General features: G+C 41.0%; 1 protein-coding gene across 3 annotated transcripts in view; it reads right to left on the bottom strand.

The window, feature by feature from the left end:
* The window catches only part of VRK2 (VRK serine/threonine kinase 2), a 37242-nt gene extending 20549 nt beyond the window's left edge, over nt 1–16693 (bottom strand). For all 3 annotated transcript variants that reach the window (XM_082302627.1, XM_082302628.1, XM_082302629.1), the window contains exons 1-7: nt 16587–16693; nt 16315–16455; nt 7206–7261; nt 6649–6718; nt 6197–6284; nt 5952–6060; nt 4649–4741 (exon numbers count right to left, since the gene is read on the bottom strand). In XM_082302627.1, coding sequence (XP_082158753.1) covers nt 4649–4741; nt 5952–6060; nt 6197–6284; nt 6649–6718; nt 7206–7261; nt 16315–16450 — 552 coding nt within the window. In that variant the 5' untranslated portion in view covers nt 16451–16455; nt 16587–16693. The remainder of the gene's footprint in view (nt 1–4648; nt 4742–5951; nt 6061–6196; nt 6285–6648; nt 6719–7205; nt 7262–16314; nt 16456–16586) is intronic.
* Between the last annotated feature and the right edge of the window lie 4344 nt (nt 16694–21037).

The following is a 21037-nucleotide window of genomic DNA, read 5'->3' as shown; positions in this document are numbered from 1 at the left end:
TTTCAATTTATATGGAAAACCCCCTAGAAGTGAGAAGCAGCTTTAAGTTATCCTGCACTGACTGATGATGGAAAGACCTGGAAATAAAGAGGCAACTGTTTCTAAAGCCACTCATGCAGGGTGATCCTAACATCTGATTACAGCACTTTTCCTCAAAAGCTGGCCATGAGTGTCCCAGTTCAGCTTGTTTCTAGCTGGGCCATTTATCACTTCCCTAATTTTCACACCACATTTTTTCCATAAACATGGCAGCCTCTTGGCCACCAACAAAAATCAATCCCCTTCAGCTTGTACAAAACCAGCAATGCACTGTTACAACCTTGCCACAACCATTATCAGAATGACTGTGTTATTTTAAATTACCATTAATTTCATTTCATCAATTCTCATTATAACCCTTTCATCATTAAAAAGATATATAGTTCTTTATAGCTAGTTGTCACTTTTTGATAATGTAACACTGCATGCCCTTCCAAATTTGCTCAGAATATGGTAGAGGTAGCTAATTTAGAGTTTATAGTTGTTGTGGATTTTTTAAGGGTATAGGAAAGGGGAAAAGCAGATGAATATTAAAGAATACTGAGAAAAATTAAGGCAGTTTTCATCTACATGTTCTTTTCTTAGGAGCAACAAAACAAGAACAAAAAAAAAGAACAAAACAGAACAGAGCAATAAAGACAAACAAGACACTGGAATAAGAAATGGTGCCATGGGTGATGAAGGAGCAGCAGGGACATAAGCCCAGAACAGCTGGGCTTGGCTGTGGTACATTGTACACTCCTTCCCACTCACCTACTTATTTTAACTCGTGTTTTTGTTCAGGTTTCTCTTCTTTACACATCCCAGTCTGCACAGACTCTGCAATGCTAGGCATGGTCTGTTTTTAATAGACTTTTGGTTTAGACCATGAGCCAGATTTCTGAAGTCTTCACCTTTAATTTCATGCACATGTGAATGTGCCCATCTTGGCCAAGTGAATTATCACAAGCACAAATAATTACCTGTGAGCACAGGCAGCCAGCCACAGTTTCAGCCATCCTCTTCCCTTTTTGTGCATGACTCCCTCACAGTGCTTGGTGTCTGAAGTGCTAAATATCTCCTAAACATGTAATTCTTACAACCTGTACACATGATGAAATTTAATTGCACTGAGCTGGGTAGTTATCAGCCTGGCCCTTTGGATTCTTGTGGTATTTCCTTTATCTTGAAGGACAGAGCAGGAGATTCCTTGCTGGAAGGATGACTGTACAGTGATTTTCTTTGTGTTTCCATTCCTAGGCTTATGTCATGCCTGTAAATAAGTAAGTTGATACCTACTAATAAGAGGCAGATTGGTTGCCAATGGCCAGAGTGCTGCCAGGTTTGCTTGGACACTGGACCACAAAAAGGATAAGGGCAGACTGAGGTCCATTTCAGGACAGGAAGTGTGAAGTTTGTAATTGGGACAGAAAGAGCATCTTTCACAAACAAAAGCCAAGGAAGGAGGGAAGCAGGTTACCAACAGAGAGAGGGGAAGGGGCACAGGGCATCTCTGCCTACTGGAGCCTTCCTAAAAACACCTGAAGGAGAATAGAAAATATTTGAATTTTTCTCAATTCATCTGCACTTCAGCAAGTCTGTCCCAGTGGGCTAAAAAGCAGGAATCACAACGATTCATCTCACAATGAAAAACAGCTTGAAGTCAGAATTGCTTTCACACAACTTTTTCCCATAAGATCAATGCATGATTTCTGTATCTTTTGAAACAATTTTGTATTTTTCGATCTCCAATAATCAAGTCAGAGTTCTATTGTGTAACTATCTTGTCTAAGAAACACTTAAAACCAGGACTGAGGTGTAAAAGCAATTAAAATTTACAGCTTTAAAACCCAAACAGACTTGAGTCTGCAACACTGCAGCAAGTCTGCCCATAGAATCCATGGGGAAAAACTACTACAAGGTGGTTGTGTGGAAGAGGTGCTCCCCCAAACCTAATTTATTTAAAATGCAAATTTTAAGCTCTTGTCTCGTGACCACTTGTCCCTCTTAATAGTATCACCATTTAAATGAGATTAATAGATTTGAGTTTCTTTCAGAGTCTCTATCAATGCTGCTTGTTCTGCTTTATGATACAAACAGTTAGAACCATGCACCGAATTATCTTTAACTCTCCACAGCCCTGAGACTGTGCTTCACCTGTAATTTATAGGTCTGATCACTTCAAGTTTCCTTTGAGGCCTCTGTGAGATTCATGGGCTGTGCACTCCCCTCAGTCCATCACTGCTGCTTTGTCAGTCCCTGTGCAGGTCCGTGTTCAGAAACATTGACTGCAGAATTGATCCTGTGACCTGTAACTCAGGGAATGGCCTCGCTGCCTCCTGCTGAGCACATCTGCAGCTCTTTGAGGTCACTCGATTGGGAGCTTCTCCCCATTTCTAACCATCATTTGGAGGTCACACAGTGACAGAACCTTTACTTTATTTGTTTCTCTGCTGTGCCACAGGAAGTAGGGGATAGCAGTATGGATTCCACATGCCCTTTCAGAAAGGGGACTGTGTTATTTATTGGCTGTGGTGTAAATTCACCAGGTTAATTTACAGGAGAGAGAGAGAGAGACCAGCAGCAAAAATTGCATTTTTTCTGTCATTTAGTAATTTTTGATGTGTATTCTTACGTGCAAATTTGTCACTAGCTTTCAGCAGTTGCAAAAACCATAAAGTTTAGAATAAAGTACACATGCTTTTCTGAACAGAGGTTTATGCCTCTTCATCACAACAGAATATGGAATTATATTTTGAGTAGAGATATAGATTATTTTTAAGAGACGAGTTTTGGTTTCTTTTAAAAACAATTTCTTTAATTCTAGAATGCTTACAATTTATTTTCTCTTAAAATCCTAGACCCTAAACAGAAAGAACCCACCGGCATAAAATTCTTGAAAAACCTCACCACAGAATTTGTTAGGTCAGGCAGTTTTATTATGCCAACTGCCCCTGGAGCTACAGAAGCCCTGGGCTTGTATTCCTGAGTTGGAGTTTGCCACAGGCTAGATGCTCTCACTCCCTATATATGAGATTAGGTTGATCATTTTACCTTTTTTAAGAAAACAAAAACAACCAAGACAATCAAGTTATTCACTGTGTTGGCAGAGAGAAAGGTGGCACAAACACTTCACACTTACAGGAATGAAAGTTTAACTCATACCATAGAAATGCAAGCAAATATTAGAAATTCTCCCCATTAGCACTTCTGAACTAGAATGTGAACTTTTTAAAATGTTTTATAGAATAATTGCAGTGGAAGACAAGTTTTGCTGAAACAAAATTCTACAGAAAATCTCCCAGCAGTGACATACACTTTGTACTGTTGAGTTAGGAGCTACTGGACTACCTATTGATTTCTTTTATTTAATAAACCCTAAAACATCTACCCAGTAACTCACAAGTACCTTACTTCTAACCCATCAATGAGTTTACTATCATTAAAGCAAATTACAAGTACAGCACAATCTTCATACAAATAACACCAGAAACAAATCAGAAAAGCACCCAGCTATCTGCCCAATGCCAAGTCAGCTACAAGTATGAACATTTTATGATTACTCTAAGTGGACACTTCCAAAGTGATTGCAATGTGAAAAACTGCAGCATTTCTTGCTGTCATAAAAATACACAACAGCCAAGACAAAAGCAAAGTCATTTGAGTTATGCTAATGGTTGCAGATTGTCCTGGCTCTAAAGAGCTTCCTCCTCTGGATTCGGCAGAACACCATAAACTGTGCAGCACTAGCTGCTACCACTGTATAAACTCAGGGTTGTCCCTGGTTTTAAAAAGCCATGCTGCTTTTTAAATGATGTCTTTCAGAAAGCTGACAAGTTAAATTTGACTCAGCCATTTAACTTGAAGCTTTTAGAAAGAGCAGATACACTTGAATGGTTCACCTCCAATGGCAGTGAGCTGCTTTGCAAGATCTGTTTATCACTGCAGCAGAGAAACCACAATTGAAGGAAGTATTGCTTACAGCTAATTACATTTAAGTGAAGTTGGAGATGTCCTTTTCTCCTAAAGGATTTTTTTCCAATTAAAAAAGCATACTTAGATTTTATTACCTGAAGAAAGAAAAAAAAGACATCAGAAGAGCATGTGGAATGTGGCAGGACCAAAAGATTTGTTTCAAAATATTTCACCCAAGCACTTCCATTTCAAGGCTGGCTTTAGAGAACGGCAACTTTAATCCTACTCACCTGTTATATCCACTACAATGAGCAGGACAGGAGAGTAAGGGCAAGGAAACAATTCAAGGCAATACTAGAAATCTAGAACTTCCAAGAATGAAAATACAATGGGGCACATCCTTAATCTTTACTGATACCCTTTAACTGGCATAACCTAGAGCAGCAATTAGGTCCTCTTCATTAGTTTACCCATCCATACTGGTGTCCCAGTCAGCAGAACACAGGGAGAGCCAGCAAAGCATAGCTGTGTCCTGCTTCTTTCTCAGCCCTTAAGCTCCACAGAGCCACTCTCAGATCGGTTGTGAGGGGATGTGAATGTTCATGCATAAACTCCTTTTAATATATGAATTATTGCAGCAGAACATATTAACTTAAAACTTTCCAATGGTTATAAACACAGTAGAGTAGAAGTGCAGATAAGTAAACACACTTACCTCGTGTGGATTGCTGTAGCCCAGAAGAAGATTTGCTGCTTTAATGTCACCATGGACATATTCATTTTCATGTATGTATTCCAAAGTATCCAACTAGGAAAGAGTTTAGAACAGAGCAGAAAACATCATCATCTTCTCCATTCTGCCCCTAACCCTGCTACCAAATATTTCTCAGTTGGACAGGGGAATCAAGGGCTACACAGACTGAGCTGACACATTTGGCTTGGACTAATGATGGCAGAGCATGAACAAGCCATACTTTGCATGAGATATCCCAACTGCCTGTGAGTACCAGCTTCTAAATCACAGAGCAAAAACGAAACCAGGACTTCATAAACACCAGAGGAGATGATGATAACACCAACTTAGAAACATCAGATTCAATCAGTTCTAAAGGTCTGGCATAAATTTAATCCAGCCAGTTATTACATGGCATGCATTTCATGTCACAACCCCCCTGCATCAACACCTCCAGCTCCTTACTGAGGCACAAATAGCTCTAATTATTAGTAAAAAACACATTTGCACTTGGCAACTCATATAAACAACAACCCAATCCTGACCTTGGGAGAGCACAAAGGGTATTACAAGTTTATCAATTACGTGACTATGAAAGCCCTTCATTTTTTAAAAAATATTATTGTTTAAGTTAAAAGGATGCTTTGGATGCATCCAGTCCAAGAGTTCCTCTTCTCTTAAAGAAGACCATTAGAAGAACTTAAAGACCATTGCCTCTACTCCATTTTCTGTGTACCTCTGCTCAGCAATAGCAGTATTTCACAACACAAACCATGTTACAAAGGAGCACATATGTAATCTTCTGTTGGAATGTGCCAGTCTACACCCATTTGAAAACAAAACTGGTATTTGCAGACTGGCCAAATCCTGGCCTGTATGATCAGTGTGTTCAGCAAACACACTGAAAATTTGGCATTCAGGCATGCAGTTGTGAACTTTGACAAATATGGATGTCTAATACAATACCCTTCAGACACTGGAAAAAAAAAAATCAATACATGTTGAAACATGAGAATAGGCTTACGCATCTCAGTCTAGACACACACGTTGAAGTGGATGGTCTGTGTTTTTAACCTATTAGGAAAAGAATTGGTTTGACCAAATGTCAGTCTATAGGGGGTCTCAATACTGTTTTTTTCTAAAAAAACCCAGAGAAGTAAGAAAATACATAGCATTTACACGTTTAATTCTAAACTCAGCAGCCACCTAAAGGCTGTATTAGCAAGATAATTCTCTAGCTGAACTCTGCAAATTTGAGCCACAGTAATTTCCTCTCTGTGCGTACCATTCGTGCACCAAGTTGCAGAACAATCTCCTTCTTAAATCTGCTTCCACAATCTTCAAAGATTCTTTGAAGGTCTTGCCCCAGTCTCTCCATGACCATGAACCTGTAGCTATCAGGAATATGGAAAAGGGAGGAATCCTTTAAGGCATGACTGCAAGTTTGTGTCAGATTGAAAAGACTTCATCTCCATTTTTGAAAATGGGTCATCAGTCAAATTGAGGCTTAATTACCATTCATCTCATTACCTTTTTCCCTTGTACTCAGCCAGGCCTGATCCCCAAAACACTGGAATTCCTAAACACCTTATTTTTTTGAGATTCATCCATTTTCTTACTGTAATAGTAAGAAGAACATAACATTGGGTTAAAGGCAGCTGAGAACTCCAGGTCTGGGGTGTTTTCTCTGTCCTAAGGCTGGCCTGTCTCTGGAGTCCATTCATTGCTGTACACACAATAAATGGGGCCCTGTTCTGCTGTTTGGCTTCTGTTCTCCCTCCTGATCAGGAAGGACAAGGACAACACCCAAGTAACAAAACCTATCCTACAGCTATCCAGAATTACCACAGCACCAACTGGGACTGGTTCAGGGTATATAAATGAGCTGGCTTTCAAGCTCTAAAGCAACAGTTCTTAACAGAAGTAGTTAAACCCAAACTTGTCCTTACATCTACCTGAATCAGAGTTGAGACATTACTTACTATGCTCTTGTTTTGCAGCCCTCTGGTAAAACTTCAGCTCAGAAAATAAGGGGCCATTTTCAAGATATTCCTGTTGAGAAAGAAATAAAACTGGTATCATAAAAGGCATTGAAAGACAACAGTTTCTTAAGAAAAGCATGTAAAAAATACCAAGAGAATTAAACCCTTTTTTCTCCATCTCACATATTCCATGTCACCTGAAATTTAATTTTAGTAGGTAGCTAAAAAGAAAGGTTGTTCGGCAATGCATTTTCATAAACAACACAGATTCTTTCAGATACTATTTAAGACACTATTTTCAGAAATATCATAGATCAGGTGTGTTTCAGGTCATAGTCTAATTTTCCTTTCTAAACTATTTAGGGGCTGTAATCAAGGGAAAAATGTGTGTCATGGAAATGCCAAATATATCCCCAAGCAGGCAAAGGATATAAAAAACCCAAAGAACCAAAAGCCACAAGCATGCAATAGAGACCCAATGCTGAAAATAAGGATAGATAATTTAGAGGAAGAACTGCATGCAAGTCAATAATTTAGAAATGAGATCTACACATTACCACTTTAATGACGTGCACTGCATCATCTTCTACAGGAACCTGAGTTTGAGAGGATGCTGCAAAGAGATGGAGATCAAGCTGTATGCAGCAAAATGCAACTGCAAATAAAGACTGTGTTAACACTGAGTCAGGCAACCAAAAAATACACAACAAAAGATAGTCTGAATTCCTGCTTTTAAAGGTCAGAGCTTTGCCAAGCTCAAAGAAATATAAAACAAAAGCAACACACACAGAAGTTTTAATCAACAAGTAGAGAAGCAATTTTAAGCCACGTTTTCAGAAGCCTCCCCCTGCATGTTCATTAAGGAGTAAGCAGGATGTCCTCAGTGCACGTTTGCACCACAATGAGCTATTCCATTAGGACAGATGCTGTTTAAGTCATTCCAGCCAATTGGAAAACCACTGTATTTGGTTGCTGTCAATCTACTGTCGTGACAAAGACACCACTTAAAAGTTCTGACCTACATTATGCCTCTAGACAGGATTGTCTGCTTTCCGCTATTACAATTAATTTGGCCCTAGAACTTGATTTCTATTCTGGCACTATTTAGACACTGGCCTAAGTTAGGGATAGCACAGCCACCACCTGCCTAAAGGGGAGCTGAGGGATTGTGCCTCTCAGTGCAAGTAGAGATTTCAAAACAATAATTGACCACATGTGCCAATTACAGCCCAGGAGACAGAACCTCTGTGCACAGACAATGCAATCCTATTTTCTTCTGACCCTGAGAGAACTATCAGCTCTCTCTGATACTACTGAAGCTACATGGAGCTACACCGGGATTAAAATTTAATGAGACTAAATCATCTTTCAGAATCATCACTGAAAAAAGGTAAAAAGAATACAGTTCCTAGGAAATAAGTGTCCCTTTCAAACTTCTGATAATGATCAAATACCAACAACAGTCCAGGTGTGAAACACTTCAACCATCAGCACACACAAAAATAGACCACTTTTATCCACATAATAAAAATCAAGTAAACTTGGATCTAATCAAACCATCCAAGCTTACTTTTTTTGATGGTCAGGGCATAAAAATACTTTTACAATGAACAGACTCCTTCAGCTGCCATCTTCCTTCAATTCTGTTCAGCATGTGGGTTGAATCTGACAGTGTACATACCCCAAACACCCACAGGCTCCCCACTGACACTTCCCCATGTGAATGCTGCTGTGCCAATAACACATTAAAATAAAATTTAAATATTAAAACAGTAGCTCTGGAAGGTGTGAAGAACTATCCATAAACTCACATAAGTAACAGTCACATTCAGAACACAAAACTACTAGAAGGGAAATTTTGGTACACTTTGAGATTCTTACCATATTGTTGTACTGAAGTGGGAATTAAGGCACAGGCGTTTATGTCTTTTATTTTTCTCTGCCACATATAGAATATGTGTTAATAGAAGACATTAGTTGAAAGGAGAACATCCCATATGTTTTCACTGCATTCAACAACATTACCCAAACAGAATTTTATGTGCTCCCTTTACTAGCAGAGATCAGAAAAGAACCTCTGGATAAGAAAATGTAATTCAATACCAAGTTACTGAATAGAGGGGGTTGATAGGTGTAGAGAAGTATCAAATTTAAATGTATTTGAAAGAGTCTGATCTAACTTCCCTGTAGACTTCTTGACATTTTGTAAAGAGAGGCCTCATTCATGATAATCTGGAACACAGTAACAGCTGTCAGGGTAATGAAGAAGAGCAATTAACAGGAGGTAGCCCAGCGAAAGGGCTTCGCCCCTGTGGCTCTTACACTGTGCTGGCTTGGATGCTTTTGGAGTCACACCGAAAGAACATCCTGAAGGAAAATAAACCCAAACGTAACTGGCAATGGTTACAAAGTGAAAAGGGAGAAAAATCAAAGCTCAATAAGATACTGAAACAGGTGCCCCACAAAACGAGTTACAATCGAGACTACCAAAGAAGAAAAGGTATTCGTTTTATGGCACATACATGGAACAAGGCACATCAGTCCCAGTGAACAACACAAACTTCTTACACAGATAATGCTGGGACAATCAGTCTCATCCATACAGATAAGCAGAAGTTTTATGTGCACCTTTTGTTACATCACTTTAATTACCATTCAGATCTCTACCAGCAATACTCCAGTCGCAGCTCAGAAAAAAGACAGACAATTTTTTTGTCCATAAATAAACATAAATGGTTTTTTAAAAATTGTCTCATTACTATGTATAGCTACTTAACAGACTGGAAAGGCTCCCAAGGTTTAACAAACAGTCTGATTACATACCTCATAGACCACCACCACATACTCTCCTGCGAGTTTAGCTCATAGTTAATTACTGTATACTCGTAATTAGCCATGTGCTAGCCTCGTTCTGTGTGGTAGCACATGGCTATTTATAATATTACAATCAGTTAAATGCTAGACTGCAGGACAGTGAGCAGAGACTCTGCAGGAGAGCACTGCTGATAGGCAGGAGGTCTCTGATGGCAGATAAGTACTCACAGAGAGTACCAGGAGCACTATATGGTGAGATTATGTTTGCAAAAAAACCTTAAAATAGCATAACAAGGGTATGAGTTCCCAGGTTATGCTGCTTTTACCAACTAGAGATGCACAACTCCTGATATTTGGGGAGGGGGGTGTTGATGCAGGCACACAACCAAAACCATTGTCTGCATAACTGGGAGCGCTGGCACAGGATGAAGCTGTGGAGCAGGCTGTGGCAGTTTTCACCTCATGCCAAGAGGAGTCTCACAAAACATTTGCAGAGGGCAAAGGGCACAGCTCTGCTTTCCCTTCCTCCCCTTCATCCCACAGTCACAGCTACCATACCAGTGAGGAGCACACAGCTTCAAAATGCCCTCTGAAATGAAGCAGTGCAGTAAGATTCACATCCTAGGCCATAATTCCCAAGTGCGGTGCCTGCACAAGTAACTTACCTTACCATGTCCAGAATTCCCTGGTTTCACCCAGCACAGCAGTTAAGGCCTCATCATCCACTTTAACCATGAATTTCATCCCTTTTGTTGCTGAGTGCCACCACTTTAATTAAAGGAGCTCTCTAAATGTTAACAAGCCATGGTAACAAAAGGGTGTTTGTGGCTGAACTGCCATTTCCTACAACCCCACAGCACAACTGCAGCCTGACAGAGGAACGTGCCAATTCCCTTTGCCAGTTCAAACGTGCTTGTTGTAGTTTTAGCAGTTAATTTGTGGCAGCCACATTTGGAATATGGTGAAATATTTTCAATGGCTCTCACAGAACCAGTTTTGTTGACAAAGTTTACACAGTGGAAAAGAAAACAGCATTAATTTGGCAGTTTGGAAGAACATCCCTGTTCCTGTCCACAGCTGGTGTCTTTGCCACTGCTGGATATTTTGAGGATATATTTGTTTGGGAAACATGAATAAAAGTATTTTCAGAAGTTCTTTAGCTGCTACTATTTTATTTTTGCTTTGTTCCACTCATTAGCTAATCCTGAAAAGTGATATATCAACTTAGTTTTTGCAGAAATCAAAACTAATCTCAAAAATATCACATTTTTGAGGTCACAGGCTACCTATTAAAAAAGCTGGAAAAGTTCTGACCCTGTTTAAGTCAAGGCAAGACCTGTTAAATACAATGGGTAACAAATGGGAGAAATGTTGCTCAGAGCATCTAACAATAAAAAAAGGATCCAAGCTGCAGCAATAGAACTACTGAAAACAAAATGTACACAAGTAAATAAAAAGTAGCATTTGCTATTAAACACAACTTCAACCATTTCCTACATCAGGAAGGTGCTAAGGCAAATGTTTACAGGCAAACAAAGCACATTGCCTCCCCCTCCCACTGCAATATCCAATTATTTCCCAAAAACTGAAACATTCAGTGTTTGAAGGGTGTTCACACTCCACTTTTGATGCAGCCAAAGGACAATCTGCTTCTATTACTTTATAGATGCAGCATCATTTCCTGGACAGACTTTTCTGAGCAGTATATTTGAACAAGTTTTATTCTAGATTCTTCCAAGTAGCTCTAAGAATGTAGAGGGGTTTTATACAGGTAACAGGTACATAACCCTCCATAAGGCCCATCTTCCTTCAACCTGACCAAACCAAACTGATTTTGGGACAAAATAGTGTTCAACTGCTCCACTGCTTCGCAGGTAACTCCAAATGCCTCCAACTTAAGAACAGGTAGGAAATTTCACTACATTTCTTACTCATGTTTCCGTGAAACCTTAATCGTGGCTCAGCAGAGCCAAAGTTTTTGTATTCCACAGCAATGGAAGCCAATTGTTTGACTTTCAAAGTTAATTACGTTAAGCTGGAATAAGGATGACACATCCTTTAACCCCAGGCAGAAAAGCTTTGCATGGCCTGCTCTTACAGCACTCTCAGATGGGAGCCCAGGCCTCTAATATTTAAAACTTGATGCACAAACTGTTTTCTGGCAAGATTCTGCTGCAGCCCATCTGCTGGTCTGACATGGTGCCCACTTAGAAGATACAATGCCAGTTTCAGTAGGGTTCAGGTGCCAAAGACAACGGAAGGAGTGCCCTCTGCAAGGCAACAGGTACCTTAGCCGTCCTCCAAAGCTCCTCCTACATCCCCCACTGAAAATAAATAAAAAATAAATTTTTTTGCACTCCCGACCCCCAGCATTACTCAGAATATATGGAAAAAGAATCCCCAACACATGATGTGGCAGAACTCTACAGTGTAACAGTAATGATCTCTGCAGGCTTTTTAACAGGCTTTAGACTACTGTGCAAAATGAATTACACTTTCCAAGTTAAGACTTTCAGCTTACAGAGGACCAAAAAAGAAAGAGGGAGGATTGCAGAGGAAACACTCATCAGCAAGAACTAGCAAAGGTAAGGAGTATTTTCTCTTTGACTGATGGTGCAGATCCTGTACCATGCAGTCAGCCCTAAGTAACCTCTGAGTAGCAAAATCAGGCTAAACATGTAATTTAGTTTGCCTACAAACCGGGTGCTTGCAGTATCTCTATTTGTACAGTTTAATGTCAGTGACTAGACAAAAAGACCCTTCCTGAAGAGGTGTTTGTCTACCAACAAATTTATTTTCACGCTAAGGTTCACTCACACCTGCAAGTACAACGCATTTTAACATCTTGAAGTTAAGGAAAATCCATCCCTATCCTGAGTTACCTGCTAGTGCTTTTAGTTATAGGGCTTCCTTAATTAAAATTCTTCTTTCCATTGAACTAATAAAAATCATGCTGTATTATATTTCAGTATCATTTTACTGCATTTTTAATTCATTTGCTGCATTATTTTAATTTAAGCAACTCCTGGAGGACTTTGTTTCTCCAGAACCAATTGCTAAAGCAGATTCCTAAGCAAACCAAGGAATAAACAGTAGGACCAAGTGCACTTCCATCAGTGCTTCTCTTCCCTTGACACAGATACCCCCCCGCTCACAACTACACAAATTATCTATGAAAATTAGTCTGAAACAGGAACAAACTCTTTCACGCCTCAGCCTGATTCCCTGAATACCAACAGTTAGATTGCACTATGATCCAAGCTTAAAAGAACAGGCCACGCCAGACTTTGTCCTTACCTCCACCAGTAGCAGGGCTCACTGTACTGCTAGTATTAAAAGACAATATTCACCCATTTAATCACTATTTACTGCTCAGGAAGAAAGTCTTTCCCTCTTCCTTGAAAATGTGAGGAAAAATTCAAAAGGATAGTGCACTGGCTATGCTGATCCCCAAGCAGGGCAGAATTCAATGACGACTTTATCAACACTTATTTTCCTGAGCTTCATAAAATTAAAACACATTTACAATGTACTAAGTTCTACTGTAAAAGACACCATCTAACAAACATTTGTACATAAATGTAAAAAAAATTTCTATTTTTCAGAACCATCCCTTTCCATGAGAAAGAAGCCAGCAAGTAGATAGTACTTTATGTAGCAGTTTTCACTGTGACAGAGGAATCTTAACAAAACATTGTGTGACCTTTCTGCATTTAAATTTTCAGTCCAAATTGTACATTAATAGAGTGCTTGCAGCAGGACTAGAGAATGATTTATATAAAGACTGGTGTTAATTACTGGCTGTGATCAGAGAGATAAATGAGAGAACGTAAGGCTCCTCAACTCGGTTCATTTTCCACTGTTCTCCACAGGGCTACAAACCAGTTGTGAGAGCACCAATGTTACAGCCTTCCTCAGCTGCTCTTCACTCTGCTCCCCTTATCAAAGGGGTAACAGCTCTACCTGAGGTGCCTGAGAGCAAATCAGCACCAGTAACACAAAAATAAAACTTCCAATGTACAATAGCATAGTTAATTCCTATTTATGAGCCACGTTGCTCTTGCTATGGCAAAAACAGTGCTTGAGATGACATCTCTATAGGGCTTCTGTGACTTTTCTCCTTAGCTGGGAGGAATCAGTGTTTGCAAGCCTTCTGCTGCTGGATTTGCTCTGGCTGAGACCAAAGTGAAAAGGCAAGGGAAGGAACAAGTCAACAAAGAAGTAAATAAGTTGGCACAGATTGGAAAGAGTAAGACTAACCAGAAAACAAGGGAAAGCATTTGTGAGGCAGGACAGAACATGAAGATGGTGGTAACTTTCATGCACATAATTAGAAGTTCAGAAGCCCTATATTTGCATCCCAGGACTCAGGGTCAGTAAATGGCTTTCAGCAGCTTGGATTTAGTGAACAGAACCTTCTTCCACAAAATGCACCCCTAGTAAATACATTTTGCAGAGATGCCGTAAAATTTCTCAAGAACATTGTTATAGATTAATGGAGTATGGAATACCCTTAATGGGAAATTAAGCTATAACAACCACATCAAAATCTTTTACACTGCTACTGTAAAAATACTTATTAAAAGATATAGCTGGCAAAGTTAACCTTTACTTTCATAAAAGGGCTGTGCTCTTCATACCTGGCAGGCAATCGAACCTGTCTCCACTCTCCAGTCTCCCACCTCTCTACAGCTCTTTCTGGGTGAGCTCCTCTCTGAAAGTCAGTGGTCCTCTCACACCTTTTTCTAGATGTTCTAAACCCAAGTCTGAACAGCTCAGAGAAAACAGGTGTCTCCAAGCACCTGTACCTTAATCTCAAAAACTTGTCATCTACTTCACTCCCCTTGGTTCTCAAAGACAGCTGAATTTTGTAGCATCAAGCCCCCAAAAAGCTGCTGAATATAAAAACATCAGAGATCAAGAGGTGGACAAAAAAAAAGCAAGCTTCAGTGTCAATACTTAGGGATAAATGTCCCTTTTCTCTTTAATTGATGAGCTACAAGGGGAATTGAGCCTTCAGTTCAGTGCTGCAGGTAGCATTCACTGTTCCTCCTGAAAGAAGGGATTAAATGAACACACAAATACCACTACAAAAGTGGCAGCTGCCTTTCCTCAGCCATGCTGTCACTTACAAAAAAACAGAGAACAGCAACACCAACAGTCCCTGATTGTATTCTCATTCTAATCCACTGACTGCTCTCCACCTCAGTTCAGTGGGAGCCAAACTGCAACAAACACCTCAATATAAGAAACCACCTTGGTGGTCTCTGCGATCAGGCAGAAAACTCAAATCTGCACGGAACTCTCTGAATCCCACATCCTAAACCACCCTCAAGGTCCAGTGTGATTTGGCTGCAGCAGGAAATGACAGAGCTGTATTCTGAGTGATTCAGGAACACAACATTACTTGTCTTACACTTGGAGAGCTACACCCACTACAGCCTTGCTTTCTGCACTCCATCCCCAGCTCCCTCACACCCTTCTGTCTGTGGGAGACTTCTGCAGGTTCCCATCTTCCTGTCCTTTACCTTTGAATGGCAGTACCCAGAGACACCTTCACTTTTTAGCTCATGCTAAGGTCTATTTTCTCATGGTAACATCTCTCATGTGCCCAGCACACAGCATCTCTCAAATGTAGCCAACTAATGGTTCATAATAAGGTAATAAGATATATCAAAAGGATGTATCATAATACTAAGATATATCAAAAGGAAAAAGAAGGTAAATACTCCAATATGTGTCCTACCCTTCCACTCCTCTGTATCTGCAGTTAGCTGAAACCCCTATCATTGCCACTGGTTCTGTCTGCAGAGCAGTGAGGAATAGTGTGAACTACTGAAATTCCAGAGAAAACCAAACCAGAAACTTCACTACAGGAAGCTCTTGGATTATACTGCTACTGGATATATAGCTGATTTCTGCATCAAAGGAAGCTGGTCTGTGTATAGGAACGACTTGCTTAAGTTTTATGCCTTAATATTCCAGAGTTAATACTACTCTAACTTAAAAAGATCATGTTAGGCTCTAGAGACAATATAGTAAACTGCTTCTAGATCATTCTTTACTCCTCAATACAAGCTCAGTTTAGTTCCAACCAGACACTTTGTGCCATGAAAAAAAGAAAAACCGAACCACCCGAGCTCATATTGCCTTGAACACAGGATTTGCTCTTTCACAGAGCCCAGCAACACTAACATACATTACACCCTCTGCAGTGACCCAGAATGCTTTACAAACTGCCTTTCAGAACTATTCATTCCTCACAGAGCACAGACTGACTGAAATGCAGCAGCTTCTTTTGAAGGAAACACAGAAACTTATCTAGGCCAGAGCAAATACCAAACACCACTTCCACCTCTGCTGAAAAGATGGGAATTCAGAGGCAGCACCCAGCTAAGTACTGTTACTGTTTTGTTTCCTGGATGAAAACTGATTTACTCTTGGCCAGAAAATAATACTTACAATAACCAGAAACTGAAAGAGGGCTACAGAGCATTAGGCTGGCATAAGGCCAAAACCGTGACTAAGAAAAACACTTTTCCTTTGAAAAGCATCACCTGGCAGTGCTCTTCGGTGGTCTTTGACACAGTGGCACCTTGGTTGCCCCCCCCCCTCAAGATCCACAGAAAAGTGCATTAGTATCCAGCAAAATGAGCTGGACAGGCCATGGAGAATACCCTGCATCGTGAGCAGGAATGGAACGGAAACACCAGCTCAGAAAACCACTCCTGGACAAGGATCACCACCGGCATGTAAACAAGAGTAACTTTTTTTAAAGTTACTGCCTTATCCAGCTCAGAAAGTTACAAAGCAATCTGCAAGTCACCCTCTTAATTATCAGCGGTATTTTACCTAAATAGATCAAGCCAAATCCTCCCTGGCCGATCTGACTGCCCAGCCTCCAGGTTTTTCCTTCGGTGTCTTTCAGGATCATGTCTTTAGGGAGCGGGACTGGCAGCTTGCCTCTGCCGGGACCTTTGGGCGGCATCGTACCTTGAGCGAGCAGAAAACGAAAGTTTGTTGAAAAATAGTTACCGGCAGGTACCATACCCCTCTATGTGCTTTGCCCACAGGCACGGAACAGGGACGGGGCGATGCCCCTCAGCCCGCTCCCCCTCACCCACCTCCACAAAGCCCCCTCGGCCTCCCCCCGCCGCCGGCCGCAAACTTCCCAGCCGGGCACTTCCGCAGCAGCAGGAGGAGGAGGAGAACGTGGCTGGACGCCGTCTTCCCGCGGGGAAACCCGGGGCGGGGACCGGGGCAGGGCCGGGACAAGGGACTCCCGCGGCGGCCGCCTCCTCACGGCCCTCAGCGCGGGGGGGGCGGGGCGCGCGCCCTTTCCCGCCTCCCCTCAGCCCCGCCCTGAGGCGCCGCCGCCACCGCCCCCCCCTCAGAGGCGCGTAGCGGGAAGATGGCACTTGGAAAGTCGCTGTGTCTCGGGCGCTCCGGCTCCTCGCTTCGGGGGCAGGGAGAGGGGAGACGGAGGAGCAGGGAGATTACGGAGAACGGAGGAGGAGGAGGGAGATGGAGCAGGGAGATCATGAGGGACGGAAGAGCAGGGGGAGATGGCGTCCGCGAAGCTGCCTCAGCCCCAGGTGTTCCCGCTCTCCCGCTTCTGAGGCTGCGCTTTGCACGGGAGGAACTTTTTAAAATTATTTAGTGCATAGAGAAGTAGGAGATCAGACGGTCTCCTGCCTGAGGTAAAAAAGAGAACAAAATCTCAGCTGACCGGATTTGGGGTGCAGCAGGCACTTTCAGGAGGTGCAGCAAAGTCACAGAGCTGTCATGGTGCCACGCCTCAGTCAGGCCACTTCAGTTTTCCCTCAGGATCTTCCTGGCAGAAGTCAAAGGTAACAATTTGCACCAAGAAACACAGGTACTCACTCCAAAACAGCACAGCGGAAGAGGCTATGGCCACCTCAGGCTGGTTCCAGGCAGGGACAGACGAGAGATGCAGCTGACCCAAGAGCTAATCAGCGTCATCACCTTATAAATTGGCAGTGAAGGACATTGTGAGGTGAGTTTTAATTCCCCAGGATCCCAGGGCACAGCTTTGATCACAAGCCACCATTTTATGCAAGCTTTGCTTTATCAATAGGGTCCGTTCACCCAGGTACGAAACACCTAGGCAGTGCTCCCTGGAGACCACCACACCATGGCCACAAGCCCTTTTCCGAAAAAGGGGGTATAAAACTTAAAAGTTTAAGCCCATTTTTTAAAAAAAGTACTTATCTCTTTTTTAAAAGAAAATCAAAAACCAAAACATCAGCAACCACATAATTTGCAAATGAACTTAAAAGTAGTAACACAGATTACGACTGCAAAGCTTATGTATTGCCATCAGTAAATGAAGTCTTTATGTAAGAACCCTTTCTGCTTCGTCAGCCTTGCAGGCTCTGTGGTTTTATCATTACTGAAAAGACCAGCTGAAGAATTGCCAGCAGAAAGCTCACCCATAAAGGGAACAAAGTCAAAATTTCCATAAAGCATTTTGTAGAGTTTTTCCCCTTTGCAACAGTTGTCAAAACAGACTCTAGGAGGGTGGTGTTGGGGTTGTTTTGTTTATTTAAGAAAGCAACCACAGATGCCCAGTTCAGCATCAAAGAAACCATCACCATTATCAGTGTTATGTGTTACCTGGGTAAAGGATCTTTCCAGGATAAAGTTACCTCTAAACAGTTGCCTGGGAATCAGAGGCATCTATTTAAGGAGAAAACTTTTTTGTTCAGCTGTTGCAAAGAGGTATCCACATGATTAAACAGAAATGAAAGCATGATCAAAGGGCTTCCTGCTTCCAAGCTCTTTCCCTGCCCACAAAGTTTCACCAGAATAAGGAAGTGAAACAAATCAGATGATTTGTGCAGGAAAAAAGAAACCAAACAGGTTAAGTATGAATAAATAGTAAAAGACATGATCCTGAAGGAGCAAAACGGATTAGATATTCCTATTTTTGTTTTGTTTTCAATTATGTAAGAACTGGAGCTCCTTTTGTCCCCACAAAACCACTGAGAATACTTTAACATCAGGAAGTTAGTGGGATACATTGATCTCATTAAAGGCTGGGGTTCAATACAAAACTTTGCAGCTCATAAATATGAGTTGTTTTGACCTCATTTCACACATTTTATTCATGAGCAAAGATAAGATCACAAAAAAGAGAACAAGTTCATGGAGTTCTGAGGAATAATGAAGTAATCAGGAAAATGCTATTTCAAAAATAGCCATTACAAGCTAATAGCCAAACTAAAAGTGAAAATAGATGCACAAGCACCTGTTAATGAATACAGCCACAAAATGCAATCAGTTACTGGTTTTGAAAATAAATTGGGCTACGTGACCTATCCCTTTGACTCCTGCAACACAGACACCTACAGAGGTAACTGGGGTTTAAGATCCTCAGTTTTTAAATGAAAATTTCCTTTTGCTAATAAAAAAAAAAAAAAAACAAAACCAAAAAAAGCAACTTTACCGCTTTAACTTCATCCAGGTCCAAGAGTATCCCAAGTCTGAGCCATCCTTAATATCTTGCAGCTCTACCACAACTTTTGCAATTCAATATTATCCTGTGTTATGGGAGGGTTTAAGGCTTATCTCCTACAAGTCATGGAAAATACCTGTGGGTTTGTGTGGCTGTTTTGTTTGAATATTTTTTTTTTATGAGAGAATAGATGCAAAGTTAAAGATTTTCAAGCTTTTATCAATCATTGAAAGAGTTAAAACCCTCAAAGACAACCACTCAGGAAGGTAAGAGAAACTAGTCATATGACTCATACAAAAAAAAAAACCCCTACTAAAAAGAGAAGTTCCTGCACACACCAGGCCATTCCTGAAGAATGAGTCTATACTTTAAATCCAGATCTTAATAAATATTAATAAACAACCGTAAGTAGTAGGCCCACAAAAAAAGTGTGTAAATGTCACCAGCAATTTTTTTATCACTTGGTTTCAGACACTTTAAAACACAAAATTCACACACACATATTTTTAAAAATTAATGAAGACCAAGAGCTTTACCTAAGAAAAACTCTAAGCAGATTAGAACTTGATTCTAGAGCCTTTGGCCCTATAAATAGCACATTCACGTGTTTTGTGGGTGGGACTAAGAAATGCTCTTTTCCTGTTGGGCTGAACTGGAGATGGGACTTTTCTTCTTTTTCCCTGTTTATCATCACCCAGTTAGCAGCCCTCCCAAAAAACTGAGCTTCATTTAGACAGGTTAAATAAAGCCTAGTGGCCTCTTCACAGTTCTACAAATTAGAAGTTTGGGGAGGTGATAAAGGGATGAATGGCCAAAATAACTACACGTGTGAGGGTGGTTTTCTGGTTTGGGTTTGGGTTTTTCTAGGAAAGCCTAATTATGACAAGCAATTTCCCTTCAAGGTGATACTGCTACTGCCAAATTAAAAAATCCTAGTAGGAGAAAGGTGAGTATGCTCATAAGAGTGAAAATGTACAAGTCCTGCCATTATCACCCTCTTTCTAGGATATGTTCTGGAGAGTAACAATCAGCTGTGCTGGTTTACCATGGGCTGCATTTAAAGAGTGTGGTGAGATTCTCATGGAGTCAGTGCTTTCTTTAACTGTTTAATAAGACAGCAAACCTGTCCTGAGGCTGTATTTGTCTGTGTCTTTGTCTTAAAGCACTGTACATTAAACATTTGGTCCATCTTCCATTTATTTTAATTTTTTTCTTCTCCTTGCTCAAACCTAAGCTTGAATATAAAAGATTGCAGTCAATTATGTGAAATCTTGCAGTGTCACATGCACAAAGCCCCTTAAATTTGCTACAGTAGGTGAGCACTTGTAGCTTCTCTCACCACTGCATTGTGATGCTTTTGTGGTATTTAACGCTGACATTTTAGCACTTCCACATTCAATTCTCGTGCTTTGCTCCAGATCTCACTGATGCTTAAAATATCATGGCTAAATTTACTCCGGAGATGTAACATCTCTGTATTAAGAGCATTGACAACAAGGCATCAAGTTTCAGACTGCTTCCCAGTTTGTGCTGAGAAATCTATTTGTGTCCCTGCATCTGTGCAGCTCCTGTGCTCCTGCCGTGCTCATTCCATTGTCGCCGTGCTCACTGCTGGTTCCTCAGAACTTTGGGAGTAATTACTTCTTGCAGTATCCAGGGAGCTCCAGCATCCAGGGGCCATGTTGCTCAGCTCAGTCATTGTCTGGGTGCACTGACACCCATTTCAGAGCCTCCTGACTATTTTGTGTGACTGGCCCCATGATTGAGATCACGTAATTACAATAATTAGGAAGCTCACCTCAGGATATTATCAGAGCAACCCACCCAAACCTAAGTCCATATGGTTTGAAATAGCTAATGAGTCAGTTAATGTGCTATGTCCAGGAGTAATGGACACTCAATATGGATGGCATGGAGACATCATTTACCAAATTCATGACTGATTAAGGTTTTTCATATAGGCAGTTCTTGTATTTTGCATCTCACAGTGAGTTCAACCTATTAAAGGTGTTTACATGTTAAACAGAACAGAGGAAAGCAGCTGAGACTTGTAAAAGGCAGGTAAGAAATTAGTCCTCTCTTTAAAGGAAATGTGAA

This window comes from Coloeus monedula (assembly GCF_965178545.1).
Source record: "Coloeus monedula genome assembly, chromosome: 2".
Lineage (NCBI taxonomy): Eukaryota > Metazoa > Chordata > Aves > Passeriformes > Corvidae > Coloeus > Coloeus monedula.
The sequence above is the reverse complement of the archived record's forward strand: the minus strand, read 5'-3'. Positions and strand labels throughout refer to the sequence as shown.